At 25.2% G+C, this 17,135-nt stretch overlaps 4 protein-coding genes across 5 annotated transcripts; 2 read left to right on the top strand and 2 right to left on the bottom strand.

The window, feature by feature from the left end:
• Nucleotides 1-315: 315 nt before the first annotated feature.
• On the bottom strand, nucleotides 316-8,936 carry gig (TSC complex subunit tuberin). The gene is made up of 29 exons (XM_017904496.1): nucleotides 8,867-8,936; nucleotides 7,949-8,085; nucleotides 7,673-7,866; nucleotides 7,391-7,594; nucleotides 7,138-7,312; nucleotides 6,838-7,038; nucleotides 6,618-6,759; nucleotides 6,401-6,549; nucleotides 6,151-6,323; nucleotides 5,927-6,095; nucleotides 5,613-5,834; nucleotides 5,249-5,507; nucleotides 5,047-5,165; nucleotides 4,793-4,957; nucleotides 4,526-4,691; nucleotides 4,263-4,459; nucleotides 4,074-4,190; nucleotides 3,819-4,000; nucleotides 3,537-3,750; nucleotides 3,024-3,455; nucleotides 2,795-2,963; nucleotides 2,522-2,720; nucleotides 2,102-2,285; nucleotides 1,843-2,025; nucleotides 1,597-1,775; nucleotides 1,163-1,511; nucleotides 956-1,096; nucleotides 680-850; nucleotides 316-525 (listed from the first exon to the last, which is right to left on the bottom strand). The coding sequence occupies exons 1-29, from the start codon at nucleotides 8,934-8,936 to the stop codon at nucleotides 316-318; spliced, it is 5,472 nt and encodes a 1,823-aa protein (XP_017759985.1).
• Nucleotides 8,937-9,086: 150 nt separating this feature from the next.
• Nucleotides 9,087-10,774, top strand: LOC108550689 (uncharacterized; the record flags this gene model as incomplete). Its single annotated transcript, XM_017904495.1, has 6 exons — nucleotides 9,087-9,106; nucleotides 9,194-9,219; nucleotides 9,273-9,391; nucleotides 9,624-9,740; nucleotides 9,811-10,061; nucleotides 10,363-10,774. Coding segments are annotated over exons 1-6 (945 nt in total), but the record flags the coding sequence as incomplete, so codon positions are not given.
• Nucleotides 10,775-11,614: 840 nt separating this feature from the next.
• Nucleotides 11,615-14,799, top strand: MED8 (mediator complex subunit 8). 2 transcript variants are annotated; one of them, XM_017904527.1, is made up of 7 exons: nucleotides 11,615-11,620; nucleotides 11,756-11,926; nucleotides 12,123-12,368; nucleotides 12,600-12,608; nucleotides 13,196-13,366; nucleotides 14,499-14,616; nucleotides 14,723-14,799. In XM_017904527.1, the coding sequence occupies exons 2-7, from the start codon at nucleotides 11,762-11,764 to the stop codon at nucleotides 14,797-14,799; spliced, it is 786 nt and encodes a 261-aa protein (XP_017760016.1). In that variant the 5' UTR covers nucleotides 11,615-11,620; nucleotides 11,756-11,761. The 2 variants fall into 2 exon arrangements, with proteins under 2 accessions (XP_017760016.1, XP_017760017.1); XM_017904528.1 differs by lacking the exons at nucleotides 11,615-11,620; nucleotides 12,600-12,608 and having other exon boundaries at nucleotides 11,762-11,926.
• A 232-nt stretch (nucleotides 14,800-15,031) lies between these two features.
• LOC108550688 (protein RRNAD1) lies at nucleotides 15,032-16,883 on the bottom strand. Its single transcript, XM_017904494.1, has 5 exons — nucleotides 16,677-16,883; nucleotides 16,364-16,582; nucleotides 15,693-16,275; nucleotides 15,491-15,625; nucleotides 15,032-15,294 (listed from the first exon to the last, which is right to left on the bottom strand). The coding sequence occupies exons 1-5, from the start codon at nucleotides 16,881-16,883 to the stop codon at nucleotides 15,032-15,034; spliced, it is 1,407 nt and encodes a 468-aa protein (XP_017759983.1).
• Nucleotides 16,884-17,135: the final 252 nt, after the last annotated feature.

The raw sequence follows: 17,135 nt of genomic DNA, 5'->3' as shown, positions 1-17,135 counted from the left end.
ATTTATTTAAAACTAATTTTATTGAATTATTTATTTACAGTTTTAAAAAATAAAATACAATTAATTATTTCATATCAAGTATTAAAATAATAATACACAAGCGTCTTGTTATTCTTTACATTAAACATTTATATTAATAAATCAATTGAAATTTGAATTTAAAATTTAATGTGGAAAAAAATTGTATACCTAAGATAATTATTTTCTTCGTAGTTTACAGAAAAAATATTTAATTATTACATCAATATATACATATGTTTATAACAAATATGAACCATACTAGTGACATTAAATAATTTTTTTATTGGATTAAAATTATGTCGTATATTCAGTAAAATCATCCATATAAATACGCTTGTTTGACCTTGGTGATAAATCATCAGTTGTTCCATCTGGATTATTGTTATTTGATTCTTGCAACACACGATTCCTAAGTCGTTTAATATGTCGTAAACGTTCTAACCAATTAGAAGCATATGGATTGTGACTATTTTGTTCTAATGATGATGAAACCATTGATGCAAGCTGTAACACAAAAAAGGAAAGTTATAAATTTCATTATAATAGAATTTAGATTTAAATAATATTTGAAGTAAATTACAGTTTGAACAATGAAACAAATACAGTATTAAATCAATCTTAATTTAATAATAATATAATAAGTTTATTTTTAACTTACATTAGCATGAAGAGCTAGTTGTCGAGATAAAATAGCTAAATTTTGATCAGAAATAATTTTTGGTTCACTATGCCGAATATGCTTGGCCAATTCTTCTTTTACTTGGACTGTAACTTGATTAGTACCATGATCTAGGGGCTGAATCACAACACATGCATAATTAAATTGTCCCTAAAAGAACAAAACACATATTAGTACTATGTAATCATATTTTGTAGTAATATAATTAATAATCATAGTAAAGTAATAAATAAAATGAATTATAATAATACATACTTTTACAGTTTGTATGTTATATGGCTCTCCAGATTCATTATAAACAACAGTAACATAATTATTTCCAATATGTTGCTTTTTAGATGTGCATTTTGGATCACTTGGCTTTGTTGGCATCAATGTAGCAACATGAAATGCTACCTAATAAAATTTTATAAAAGTGTATCATTAACAAAAATAACAAAAATTTTAATAATTCATTTTAACCTGTGTAACATCATCTTGCCAAATATATGCAAAGTTTCCATTTTCACCATTGCGATCTAAACCTCCTAAGAATACACTTTCATCAACATCCTTCAATCGAACTAACGTTCCTAATCGTTGTAGAAATTCTGTATATCGAAGTGATCCATGTTGATTAGCTAAAATTTCAGTTTCATTAGAAGTTTGCCCTGGACCAACATAAAGCACCCCAATTTTATGAGTTTCATATGGTTGTATTCTATCTAAATTTGTTACTGCCCTTTGTACAGCCGTTGTCTGTGGAACCAATAAAGGTTTTTCTGAAGATGAACCAAAATGTGCTCTATGATACAGTTGCAAAAACACAAAACTGTAATTTATAATTTAAATATAAATTTTATATTTGAATAGAAATAATTACTAAATATTTTAATTTAGAAGTATTGTTACATTACCTGGGATTGGTACCAGTTTTAGGGGTTTCTTTCACTCGTGGCGAATTTCCTCGACGAATATTATCCCATTCTCCACGAGATTTTTTTACTGGGCTCATTACAGAAATTGTATGTCCCCTATCACGAAAAGGTAAAGGCAAAGGAGGTAACATAGAAGGATCAGGTTTTTCATCTTTCTGCTAAAAATTATATGTATGTATATATTTTTCATTAAAATAAAAATATAAAAAGTGCCATCTGCAATACCTTGTCTGGTAGATGATTACGCCCAATAGGTGGTTTACTATCTGATCCTAATGGTATTTGTTTTTGACCAGAATCAAGGCTAGATAATCGAGGATAAATTTGTGTAGGTGATTGTGGAGGTTTTGCAGTAGATGACTGAATTTGTATTGCACGTCCTTGTACTCCCAAAAAGTTTCCTTGAACCTGTAAAGTATATAAAAGGTTTTTATAATATGCTATTAAAACATATTATAAACTTTATTATATTAAAATATTTTGCCTGTATGGTAGTAGGTGATGGAGGAACAGTATTGCTAGTAGTAGTTGTAATAATTTGAGTCACTTGTGTCGCGCCTGGATAAGAACGTTGAGATCGTAATGCAGTTGGATGATCTGACACATTTTCTGATGGCGGGGTTGTACCCATGCCAAACATTTCTTCTGGTATAGCTTCACAACTAACTCTGCAAAAACATTATACTTTTATTAATATATTTATAAAGTTTACAAAAGTACACATCTATAAATGTTATATTATAACTGATGTGTACATGGTATAATGTCTTAAACAGTAATGTAGTGTAAGAATTACATTTTAATCTGTGAACATGTAATTATTGTAAATTTCATCTGATTAAAACTTAATAACATTTAACCTCAAATATTGTTATTATCTTGTTAAAATATGTAATTGAAATACCTCATATCTTTTGCATAAGTAGTTTTTGCATGTTTTTTTAATTCAGCATCAAGTTTAACTTCTATATCTGTAACTGGAAGATCCCGATCTACTTGCTGCAAATTTATTTTTTCTTTATTTAAAAATGGATTTTTCCAGTTAGCACTCATTTCAGGACTAGAATTTGATCTGCGTACAGGATTTCGAGAACGTCGTAAATCTATCAACAATTTTTACATTTTGATATACAACTATTTATTACAATATTTAAAATATGATACTACTTAAATGTACCATCTTCACCATCTTCTAAACTCTCTAAACTATCACGTGAACTTTGTCTTGAAGGGCTTGGCCGAGCCGGTGAACTGGGTATAGCAATTGGACCTGATGATACGGAAGATATCACAGGTTTAATATCGTGATCACCTCGTACATGATCCATGTTTTTATCTGCAGTGTCCTATAAAAAATTTGTGTACATTTTTCAATATAATGTTCGAATAAGATATTTTTGATTTACCTCTGCTTCATCTCCAGAACATTCTGATGTACATTCTTGCTGTTTTTGTATTAAATCTTGATTTGGTCTATATAAAGCCATTATATCATACACAGGAAAATCTACATTTGTTTCAAATTGCATAGAATTTTGAATCCTCATTATCCAAGACATATCACCCGTAGGTCTACGCATATATATTTCAGCCCAGCCCTGGCACCAGCAAGCACAAAGAACGTGTTCTTCTTGTTTTTCACTATTAAGTATTTGTTCTAATTTTGAGGATTCTATTTGATCTTTATCCATTTTTTCTGAAGCATGATCTTTTTTTGTTGTATCTAAGTCTTCTGATGTTTTCTTTGTCTCTTCTGTAGGAGAATTCGCAGCAGTATTTACTGTAGAGCTTCCATGACCACCAGAAGATTGCTTAGACAATTTGTCCTCTTTTGCTGTCTATAATCATATATTTTAGAATACTTTGAAATTAATAAAAAAATAATTATATAAATGATATTAGTAATGTATATTAACCACCTCTGTACTTGATGCTCGTCTTAAATTTGATTGAGATGCTTTTAAATGTTCAGGAGATTGAAGACCAGGTTTACATGCAAGCCAACAGTTATCACAAAGTCCACTTCGCATTGCTTTATTACTGCAACCACTTGTTGTTACAGTAATAAGTTTATTACCAAGCAACCATGTCATTGATTGGCCTTCTTTAAGTAAAAAATCAGCAGCTGGCAATCTAAATAATTAATAAATAAAATTTATATCTTCTATAACTACTAAAATATACAAAAATTGTAAAGTTACCTTTTAGGTCGTGCTGAATAAGTTGAAAATGTATAGCGAGCCATGAGGTCAATACAAGTTTCAGTAAGCTCAACATGAAAAGTCATTAAAGCTTCATCAATTGGTGGCTTTAAATCTGAAGCTTTACTATCTCCTATCATACGATTGGGCATTATTGGTCTTTCTCGTCTACCTCTGCTGCCCTAAAAATAAAAATATAGTGGATAAAAAACAATGGATAATAAACGTAATATAATTTTATTACTTTTTTTATACCTGTTCTGTCAAACTTGAACTACGTTTCCTATTGGAAGAATCTTCGTTTATGAAATTAAAATCTGATTTCATTAAATGTCCTTCTTCAAAAGGTACTATTACATTAGCCTTTAAACCCTATGTATTAAACGTAATGATACTTTTATTATTAACAATATTATTATATTTATAAGAGATTAATGTACATACTGTAGTAATAAATTTAACAAAATCTCTTCGAAAAGGTAGTCTACACTTCAAAAACCATACAGCAATTACATGATGTGCTAAAGATACTGTATAATGATCATATTTAAAAGGATTTGTATATGGTAACAAAATTGCAAAAACTGACATGTATTGATCTCCAATAAAACTTGCAAAAACTTTTGGAAGTCTAGTAAGAGCTGTAATAAAACAATAAATATATATGTTTCAGAAATCAATGGCTACACAGGTTCTATAATACTTACTAGATAAAAATTCCAAAATTGGTATAGCTATATGAACTGTTGCTGAAATTTTTGATAAATTTAAAAGTACTTCAGATAAAAGTTTGTTCATTGCATCACGCATTTCTAAAATACAAGTTGTAAGACTAGTAACACACTGACTTGCACATTTTGCAGTTAAACCGACCTAAAATGTTAAATCAACAAAATTTTTTAAATTTTGTATTTACTTAGATATAAATGCTATATTAGTAATGCAATTTAAAAAAAATAAATTTTATCTTTTACCTCCAAACATTTTATTAAACGCTGTTGTAAATTAGGTTCCAAATGTGCATGATATGAGGCTAATGAAGCTAATACTGGAAAAACATGAACACGAAATTCTGAAAGAGTAAATTTTGGAGGAACATTGTAGAGAGACTCTGGAAGTCTCAAACTTTTGTCACTGACCTATAAAAAAATTAAAATAAATCAGATATTTAAAGTAAAGTAAAGTAAAGAATATTTAAAAAGAAAAAACAAAATAAGATGGGATATACCATTGAACAAAGTGCAGCTGCAAAATAGACAATATCATTTGTATGTCGTGATAATATTAATGCTCTATTTTGCATAACTTGAGGTAATTCTTTTAATACAAGTTGCAAAACTTTCCAATCTAAAAACAGATAAATTAAAATTTTAATGTCTATGTTTCACTTATAAACACAGATTAATTTAAAATGTATATATAATATAAACCTTTTTCTGATTTAATACAGGAAATAACAGCTTTACATGCATGTGCCAGTGACATATATGTAATTTGACAAGATAAATGCTGTAATGGAGCTGGACTGACTGGTGGAGGGCTATTACCACCTCCACTATTCATTCGTTCAGTTGTTGCATGTTCTAAAACTAAATATGGACTGAACTTTATCATGGATGAGTTTTGAGCATCCGGAAATCCAAGATGATAAAGCGTATTTGCCCTAATTTTTAAGAAACATTCAAAAATCTAAAATGCGGGATAATTAAATAATAAGATAATATGTACTGAAATACACTACTATTGAAAAATATAAAATTTTAAATATTCAACATTATTTTGTGTTTTCATTACCAAGTATCGAATTGTAGAAATATCGTGGAAGACAGTTGGTTCTTTATAATGTTGTTCTAGATGATTCACTAAAACTTTATATGCACGTATGGCATGACTTGAAGGTAAATAATAAATTTTTGATGTTAATATTTTTATCACGCCAACAACTGCAGTCTTTACATCTTTAATGTCGACATCGTTCGTAACTGGAGCGTCACAAGTGAAGGGTTTATTGATTACCTTAACATATATTTATTTATAATTGTGATAATAGAAATATTATTTCAAAGATAATAAATTTTATCTAAATAAATATCTAAAAATTTGGGTACCTTTTCTAATATATCTAAAAGTTCTAAACATCTTTTTGTATCACATTCAAGACAAAGGTCAACAAGTAAATGTGCAACACCATTACGAATTGTAATATCAGAATCCATATCGACATGTTGAAAATATGGCACAATTATTCTCTCAATTAATTCATCTTCATATCTAGATCTGTTAAAAAAAAGACAATTAAAAAATTTACCTAATATTAAAAAATGTAACATACCTATTAATTTGGACAACATTTGTTAAAACATCAAGAACTTTCATTCTAACATTAGTACGTATTTCAATTTTGTAATAACGTTCCATCAAATTCACTAATTTAGATTGCCACTGATAATTTGTAGGTCCTATAGTACGTGCACGGTACTCGATTAATTTCAAAACAGAACCTTCCTAAAAAATATTAAATTTTATATCTTTGTAAAAAGAAATGTGTAATTTTATATTTATATTACAAATCAGATAATTACAGGTCTTGTATCACTACAACGTTCCACAAGATCATAAAATCGTTGGACACAACCATTATAATGGTTACTATCCAGTAAATTTTCGATGCTATTTATTGTTTCGTGTAAACTTACTGAAACTTGTTTAGTTGCAAGTTGATTACTAGTTTCTAACAAAAGAATACAATATTAATAAAAATAAAATAATTACATTAAAAGTTGCATCAATAAATTTTACCTGTATGATAAATAACTTCTTCAATAATGTCAAGAATGATGCTCCATGTTGGATCCCATAACTCTGCACCATATTTATTTACTAATCTTTGAATCGATAATGTGACTTCATACATTACAATTGGATGATTACATTTTAAGGCCTTGAGAAATAATAAAATAATAAATAACATTTTTCACTAAATTAGTCTAAATACTACATTATACTAAATTGCTATTACTTGATAGAATGAGGGTAAAACAGATGTAGGGGTACATTCTAGTTTTGGAATTCTATGAGTTCCCCAAAGACCCATGTTTACGTAAAATACTGCACCTCTGAGTAAACGAACGTCTCTCTGAAAATTTGTATCTTGTAGCAAACGACACATTGTATATAGTGCAGAATGACCCATATGTGTACCTAATAAATTACGCATTATCTACAAAAAATCGTACATATTTAAACTTGAAATTTTCTAAATTTTTATTTTAATTCAGATTAATACTATATAATATAATTATAAAATTTTATAATGTACCTTCCAACTTATTTGACAGTATGTCTCAACGTTAACACTTCCACATAATGCTATGATAAAAGTTTGTAATGAATCAGACTGTAAATTACTATAACAAACAATTGCATCCAGAGCTTCTAAACATCCAGAAACAACTTCACTGCTATTACTATAATAACATAGATGGCAAATATACCTAAAAAAATAAAGAGTAAAATATTATGTTTACTACCATAATTACTAATTTCATTATATTCAATTATAAGATATTTACTGAACAAGGCCTGATATAATATCTTCATCAATATATGCAGAATTAAATTTTATGACATTAACAAGTAGTGATAAAAACTCAGCCCCCCTTTTTCCATCTCCTGCTGTTACAATGGGCATCCAATCTAGTAAGAAAGGTCCCATTCTTTCCTCTAAATGTAATATATCTTTTCCATTTTCTGTTAAGCTTTGTAAAAGTTCTAATCTGTATAGTTTATAATTCAATTAAAATATTTATAGTAGAGCATTATTCTTAATTATTACATTGTAATAATTACTATACCTAGGTCCAATATCTTCAGGAATATCGTGCTCCTTAACAACCATAAAGAACTTTACTCTCATAAGAGAAGATAATTTAGAATATTGACCTTGAACAAGACATCGCAGAAAATTGAATGTCACGTGTCTATGTTCACGTGGCACATCTTTTTCCAAAAGGTCTTGTACTAAATACCATAATCTTTCAGCTGCTTTCTAATAAAAAATAAAAAAATTATAAAAACCCTAGACACATTTATATCATTAACAAATTTATTATTATAAACGATCTATTTACATCTTCCCATTGCTGATTAAGAACTGAATCACACAGATCTTTAATTGCTTTTGTACGATGATGTACAGGACTTTCAGGACTAATTTCTTTCTCAAGATCATGAGTTAATGTAAAATCTTCACGACTTTTATAATTCCCTAAAATGAAGTTTGCTATTAATTTATTTTAAAAATATATGAATGCATTGTTTTATAAATAATCTGTAAATTGTAATTTATAAATTATAAGTCCAATTATATTATACACAATAAAGTAAAAGCTTATATAATAATATAAAAAGATAAAAGCTTATGATCATTAAATAATGGATCTATATGTAAATATACTATGGAAATATGTCAGATACATGCAAAATATACACATGATACATACAAGACAACCTTTTATACCATATAAAACTATTGAAATATGTTTAAATTTTTACCAATACTATATAGAAATTTCTTGTCTCTCTTCAACATTTATACCTTTTGAAATATCATTAATTTTAAACCATATATTAAAATTATTTATTGCTTAAGCTACACTACAGTAACTTAAAAGAAATGAAATGTGTGCCTAAAATATTTATATATATGTTAATGTTTATAAGAATGACATTCGTGCTTAACCTTTTATTCACAAGTCCTCGATATATTTTTTATATTCTTAATAAGTTATATATTTATACAAAAGATATACACTTATGCAAAACATACCTAATATGTAAAATATGCAAAATGAAATCAATATATTTAAAATTTTCTAATGACAAAACAAATTTCTGTCTAGATTTTATAATTTTACATATTTCCTATAAAAATATGTATTTGTATAAATATTCTCAATCTAGTGATCATTATAAGCATATTCATTATTTCATATAAAAATATATTAGTAATATAACAATAAATCATAAAAATTAAATATATAAATCACCTTTGTTAATACGAAAGAATTGTTTCAATTTATCATGTAATGTTTTATTATCTTTATCTTTTGAACTCATTTTCGACATTTTATTTTATGAACTAAAAGAAAACACTAGGATATATCCAGAAAAAGTTGTAATAAGTAATAGTAGACATATCAAAACTAAATCTGAACACAGAAATGTCAGTAACATACACTGTGTGAAAAGAGACAGAAGAATACCAGAATGCCAAACACCAATCAGCTGTAATTTGTAACCATAAAAAATACTAATGAAGACTATCGATACTTATAAAATCAAATACGTGTAATATCTCTGAAATTCGCCATTAGAGGGCTACAAGAAAAAGCTGACTCTCGTAAATACTGAATTATAGACTAAACTATATGAATATATTTATATTATAATTAGAAATTTTTAATTATATCGTATCGAAAATTTCTAATATGGACATTTTACAACCTTTACCATTTGAAAATTGGTCTCACCTCCAAAATAAAACAAAGTATAACTGGCCAATTTTTGCATATGTAAGTTTTAATTAATAATAAATAAATTGATACTAACAATTACAAATTAAAGTAAAACTGAATATACTTCTACAACAATAACTTTTTATGTAAATTTAAAAATATATAAATAATTTTCATTTTAAAACTTAATTTTTTAATAATAAAAATAAAAAAAATAGAATTTTTATCATATTAAAAATACATAAATTAAATAAATATATTAATCAATAAAAAGAGATTCTTCTTATAGTATTATTACTGGATTGAAAATGCTATTAAATGGAAAAAAAAAGATCCTAATATATCTATTCAAATTTATTGCCCACATGGAAATTATGAACAAGGAACTTTTATTGGAATTAGCAATGTAGGTATTGTATATAAGTCTCAAAAAAGAATTACAAAAGATATTATGCCTAATATGCAATTATGTTTAGTTTGCAATATATAATGTGATAATATTTACACTGGATCCCAACAAGGAAATCATAAACAAAGTATTAACAGAAACTAATGTAATAGATTACAATCAACAAGTAAATTTTCCTGCAGTCCATGAATCTTTTGCATCTAATGTACTTTCTGCAACAAAAAATCTCAAGCATTTAAAAAATGTAGAAACAAAACTAATATTGTCATTTAATTTTTATTTTAAGTCTGCTGAAGATTGTGTAAAAATAGAAAATCGGTATTATTTATATTTATTATTATATTATATCAATATATTCCATGTTTAATCTAAGTAAAATAATTACATTAGAATATTTATTTTACAAGAAATATTTGTGCAGAATTTTTAACAACTTGATGTTCTCTTACATATATTTTACTTCAATAAATTAAGAAACAATATTACCCAATAGATGACAAATGGTTCAAGTAACATGGAATTTGTTAATATTTATGAAGTATCATAAAAGATATATTTATTAATTTACACTAAATATATCTACATTGAATGCATGGTAATTTCTTTTTCTATTCTTTAGGATACCAGATGAGTGTTATATGAAAACTTTAAATAAATCAGATGTTCCATTAATACATTCAGTATGGCCACATAGAGATCTAGAATACCCTGAATTATCCTTAAAATATTTAAGTACACTTGTAGAATTTAATGGTGGATTAGGATTATATTTAAAAAAAGATGATTCTTTAGTTTCTTGGGCCATGCAAAATGATTGGCATGGATTAGGAATGGTACAAACACTGGAAAAATATAGAAGAAAAAGTTATGCAAAAGTTGTTATAAATGCACTTGCAAAGAAATTTGGAGAGCAAGGAATTTCAACAGTATTATTTATTGTTAAAGGCAATACAGCATCTGAAATACTGTTTAAAAATCTTGATTGGAGGATAATTGCACCAATTACCTGGTTAATATTTAAAAAACAACAAATAACAAATTCTAGCAATTAAAATTATTTTAGTAATTATTTCCGAAAATAATAAGAATATACTGAAAAATTATAATTATTTTTTGTAAAACTTATTGTAGTAAAAAATAAATAATACTTTAATTGTATTATAATAATAAAAAGTTGGTAAAGCACAATTATAAATATAATTATTATTACAATTATAACGTTTGTGTATAATTATAATATTTGTATACTTTCTTTTGTCAATATTGTAATATTAGAATATAATTTTACATATTGATATTAATATAAAAATCTATATATATAATTTTTTGACAATTTATTTACAAATATATTAAATATTTAAATATAAATAAATGAGTAATATTACAATTTTACAAAAATTTATTTTAAATGTATAATACTTTTGATATGTTTCTAAAAATTAGAAAAATTAACATATTTTATAAATAAGTAACATTATATACATATTTTGATATATGCTTTGAAAGCAAAAGATTTTTATTATGAGATATACACAACTTTACTACTAAATACACAAATTTCATACGACCAACTTGGATTTAAAAATAAAAAAAAATTATTAAGCATGTTTTTTTTCAGTAAAATCTTACATTTTGAGAAACGTTTCAGAGATCAAATGAAACGGATTTACCAATCATTGCATCAATGCATTATTACCAACCTTCATAAAATTTTATTCTAGAGTATCTACATATATTTATTTTATGTCTAAATTGTAACCATAACATATGAGTGTTTACGTTTTACTGCAAAAATTAATTTTAATAAAATGATATAATCATATATATATATAACAATCCAAAATTACAAATTTCATTACGTTACTATAAATTTAATAGTAAGTATATTATTATCAATCAGATGAACATATATTTAACATTGTTTTTACTTAATTTTCATGAATCGCGTTAATAATAACAAATAATAAAGTATAAAAATATTACAGTACACTTTTATTTTTATTTTAACAAAGTTTAAAATGCAAAGAGAAGAAAAACAATTGGATTCTGCTTTGGAGGCTATAATTATGAGAGTAAATGATTTAAAGACTGCAATTGCTGCTATGATATTTAAATTAGAACATGAATATGAAACATTGAATTGGCCTAATTTCCTTGATAATTTTGCACTTATTTCGGGACATGTAAGTAATGCATAAAATATATACAAATGTTTCTATTAATGAAACTAATATTGGTTACTAAAATAAATATATAAATAAAAGATAATCTTATAATAATTTTGTTATAATCTTTAAATAAAGACAATTTTATTTAATTGAATCTGTTAAATTTCTACATTGGAATAAGTAATTTAATTTAAATAAAATTTGATTACAGTTGACTAGTCTTTCGAAAATTCTTGGACATGATAAAGCACCAAACTTAAGAAACTTAACAGTTTTACCATTAAGATTAAGTCCAGAAAAAGATGAAGAATTGCTTCGTTTAACTGAAGGTAGAATTCCCACATTTGCTCATGATTTAGTACCAGACTATCTACGAACCAAAGTAGAGCCTCAAGCTGAGCAAAAAATGATGCAGCTTGAAGCAAAAGCTGCAAATTTAAATTATGAGACATCGCATGTAAGAAAAATAATTTTTATTTATATATTTCATCTTTTTTAAAATTAATTATAAAATATTTGTATAAATGTCATTTCTTCTTAATAATAATTAAAAAATATAATAAAGTTAACTGTTAAAAATGTTTTAACACAGATAAAATTGAATTTCTATATTGTCATATTGTAGAAGCTTAAAGATAATTTAAGATGTTCTATTTCTCTTTTAATGTGCTAACTAAACATCAACTAGGACTGCAATGTAAGCTACTATCAGCTAGCTTTCAACTTTTACTAGTTCCATTCGCTTTGGACTGAAGTTGAAATAATTACAAATTATACATAAAACAATTTTTATATCTTAAGAACATTAGATAAAAATATGCTTTATATTTTATAATTTTCTATTTAATTAACTATAATAATATATACTTTATATTAGAATATAATAATATTTTTAGTACTATTATAAATTACAAATTATTTTACAATTTATTTACATTTACATGGATATAGATAGTGTTTTACAATATATATATTTTCTATTAATATTAAACTGTTAGGGGAAATCATTCCTTTTTTGCTTATAAAATATTGTATATTTATATTAAACTATATCTCTAATATTCATTTAAAAATTTAATAATATTAAACAACTGTATAAAATATAATTATCTATAATAATACATATAAATTCATGTATAACTTGAACATTTCAATTCTGAGAGTATTAAATTTTCCTCTAATAGTTTAAAAATACTATAAAGTTTCATAGTCGGTCCATTTAGCGAGTGGAACATTAAACATTATTTTTCTTTTTTAAATATGTGTGCATTTTATAATTTTCAGAAACAAGTAGCTCAGTATACAAAAGTCATTAATCATGTATGGGATATAGCAAATAAGGCACGTGAAGAATGGGAAAGTGAAGCTGGGTCTAGAGCAACTCAAGCCCAAACCAGTAGTACAGCAGACACTCATGCCCTTGTAGCAGCTGTAGGTATGGGTAAAGGTTTAAAGGTAAATTTCTTTTTAATTTAATGTTTTTAATCTTTCACCTATGTGCATAAGTATATATACATATATATATTTGTTAAAAAATTTCACTTAACTTGAACAATTTTTTTACTAAACCGAGATAATCTTGACATATTAAAAAATAATGTGCAGTTATAATAAACCAGAAAAGACAAAGTATATCAGAAATTTGAATTATACATTGAATTTTGAATAAAACAAATTATAAATAAAATATATAAGTAAAATTGATACCTTTTAATGATATCAATTTTTTTTTAAATAAAATATGATATTGTATATTATACATAAAATTAAATAATAATTTTGTTAGTTTCGAATTTGTTTAAAAAATTAGGAAATTACCAAGTGAGTAAATTTTCATACATAATGTGTTAGTGGAATTGTAATCCCTTAACTCAAAGAAAACAATTGTTATGTGAAAAATCTGAAAAATATTATTGGAAATGTGTTGATCACTTCCAAATGTTTCTGTAAAAGAGTTTGTTTGTAATACTTGTCATTTAAAATTATATAAGGAAAATAATAGTGAACAAACTGAAATTGTATTAGTTAAATCATCTGAATTATTACAAGCTGAAATATATAATATTATATTAAAATATGATTAGTAAACATGAAAAACAGTTCAAAGGTAGTGTAAAAGTTAGTGAAGTAATTAAACTATTAAAAGACAAATGTGATTAAAGAAATTCTTATAAAGAGATTACAGAAAAAAAATTAAATTGCTCGAACAAATGGTTTTTAAGATAAAAATTTATAAATATAGCTTGTTATTATGATAATGAGCAAAAATTGCAAAATTTAAATCTTTATACTTTTTAAATAAATTTGGAACTAGGAAAATAATGATACAAATTTCCTTAAATTTCATGTATACTATATCAAACTTTACTTCAGTAATTGACAAGTGAATATATTTCTATACACTCTGATTCATTATTTTTAGAGCACATAGATATTATAAAAAATATTATTAAAAAAGTTCTTCTAATAAAAGAAACTTTTTTACTTACTCAGTGTCATAAACATACAGTATAAGTTTAGCCCCAAACTTTTGGGACACTCTGTATAAATGTATAACATAATTATATTTTGCATTTTTATGTTATAGTCTGACTCTGTCCAAATGGTTCAATCTGGTGTAAATTCTGTACCTAGTGGAATGATGGTAGGTAGACCTGGAAATCAACAACAAACTCCAGGCCAAGGGTCTTTAGGAAATCCATCTAGTAAGCAAATCCATCATAATTTGTTTTATTTTATAACAGTATTATTTTAAAATATAATTAAAATTTATATTTATAACATTAACAAGCATATTTTGTATATTTGTAGTGGGACAAATGAGTAAAGCACCAAGTGCAATTAAAACTAATATTAAAGCAGCATCACAAATTCACCCATACAGATAAAATATAAAATTTTTTTTTTAAATATCTCAGAAATGTTAATCTTACCATGTTTTTCAAAAGATCATTTCTACCTTAATTTATTATTTTTTAATACATAAGTAGTAATATAATTATTCGTTCCTTTCTAAAAATACATATGTGCAAAATTTGTAATAACTAGGTATATATATTTATACATAATATACTTGTTAGTCATAATTCATAATTGAATGAAAATCAATTTATAAAAACATTAATTTACAAAATTTATTATCTTTTTTGATACAATTGCATATGCTCGTGGGGATAAACGTTTATTCATTACTGGTATAATTTTTGCTCCTAAACCTTGTTCTTCCAACCAACACAATCGATCTTGTAAAATAAGTGATTCCGCTGGTGCTTGTAACATTAGTTGTAAACCACTATATATTTCTACAAGTTTTAGTTTATCACAGTGAATTTTCCATAGTTCTATTATATTTTTTTCATGTGTATTAAGATTAAATTGTAAATCTAAAAAAATATGATGTCTTAATATTATTCATTATAATTATTTTTCTTTCAAAATTTAAATTATCTAGAAATGTATTTGTGTAATATAATACATACAAATGAAGTTACAAAAATATAAGAAGTTTTTATAATATAATATAAATTAATAGAATACTTTAAATATATATAATGCTTTGTATGTTATGTTATATAATACCCTGCTTTTTTAATTTTTCCTCATTTTGTGGTTGTAAAATATATCTATTTAATGAATTCTTTGCATAAGTTTTAAAATCTAAACATTGTGATTTTCTTATTCCTTTCCGAGTACGTTTTTTAAGAGAAAATCCATCTGAAACATTTTATATTTTATACCAATGTTAAATAAATGTCACTTATAACAGAAACCTGATACATACTTTTAGTTGCATATAACTGAAGGACAGCCCTTGCAAGAACATAAAAAGAATGTTGATCATGAGTTTCTGTAGACATATTGTACCATCTGTCTGTTGGTTCTTGACATGCTAATCGTAAAAAGGGTTGCCTCAGAAAGGAGCTAACATCAAAATTGTTATTATTAATTACAGTTCTAAGACAATTTGATAAAGGAAAGTTATTAAAATATTGTTTTTCGATTGAAGCATTTATTTTTATACTTTTTGATATTGAAAGCTTATGATAACAACATGGAACCATGATAAAAATACGTGCTGCTTTCATATCTCGAAATATTTTCAATGCATGTATACTAAGATCTCCACAAGCATGTAAACCAATCAAACAAACATCTGACTTTTCTTTGAATTCATTATATAAAATAGTTTCTATTGTCTCAACAGAATTACATGTTAAATCACAACAATTATATTTAACATGTGCTAATGAATCAGGATACATTTTCACTTGTCTATTTCGAGCATTATTTACATTTGCTTGGTTTTTTTCTAATCCAAGAACTTGATATCCGTATAAATAATACAGTAATTGACAAACATATCCCTACAATAAAAACACATTATAGATAAATTATAAGAAAGAGATACAAATTTTATACTTTATGAATAATATCTAATTATGAATTTCTTACTAAACCTGCACCAAGATCAACAATAATTTTAATTTTTTGTGATGTACACTGCATATGTACCATATGTGCCAAATGCATTATTTCATGTTGTTTTTTACAATTAACGCCTATTTTAAAATTTTTTGGTAATATTATTGGTAACACAGTGTTTAGAATTGGTAATCTATCAATATATTTACATCTCTCAACAAAAAATTTTAAAGTTTCTGACCATTCTGGCTAAAAAAATTAAGTAATTGACTTGTAATATTATATTGACATATTTGTAGTATATAATTATTTATGTATTTTACTATTATATTTATTTATTAACTTTTGTCATTTTTTTTGCAACAAGATCATTAAGTTCTTCATTCTTTAAAATTTCCAAAGCATTCAACCATTCTCTTGGGAATAAGTCAAATAATCCTGCAGTCAGTAAATCAGTAACTGGAGTATTATAAAGCCACTGTGTTTCAGCAAACAAATTTAATGCATCCAAAAAATATAAATGATCTATATGTTCACTTATACATGCCATCTAATATTAATTATAAATAAAACTTATTTATTAACCTCAAATTACAAGTCTAATATATTCTGAAATTACTACATGCATTTATGTATAATACGCGAGCGCGTGCGCGTGCGTCACATTAAGACGCGTGCGCATACATATTTAATTTTAAATATGTACATATATAATAAATAAAATGTATTTCAAAATATTTCCTGAAAAATACATAAACTATGATAATTATATTTATTTAAGAATTACACATATATAAATAAC

The sequence above is a fragment of the Eufriesea mexicana genome, unplaced genomic scaffold (genome assembly GCF_001483705.2).
Source record: "Eufriesea mexicana isolate 0111107269 unplaced genomic scaffold, ASM148370v2 scaffold2913, whole genome shotgun sequence".
Classification (NCBI taxonomy): domain Eukaryota; kingdom Metazoa; phylum Arthropoda; class Insecta; order Hymenoptera; family Apidae; genus Eufriesea; species Eufriesea mexicana.
Note: the sequence above shows the minus strand (reverse complement) of the source record. Positions and strands in the feature narration are given on the sequence as shown.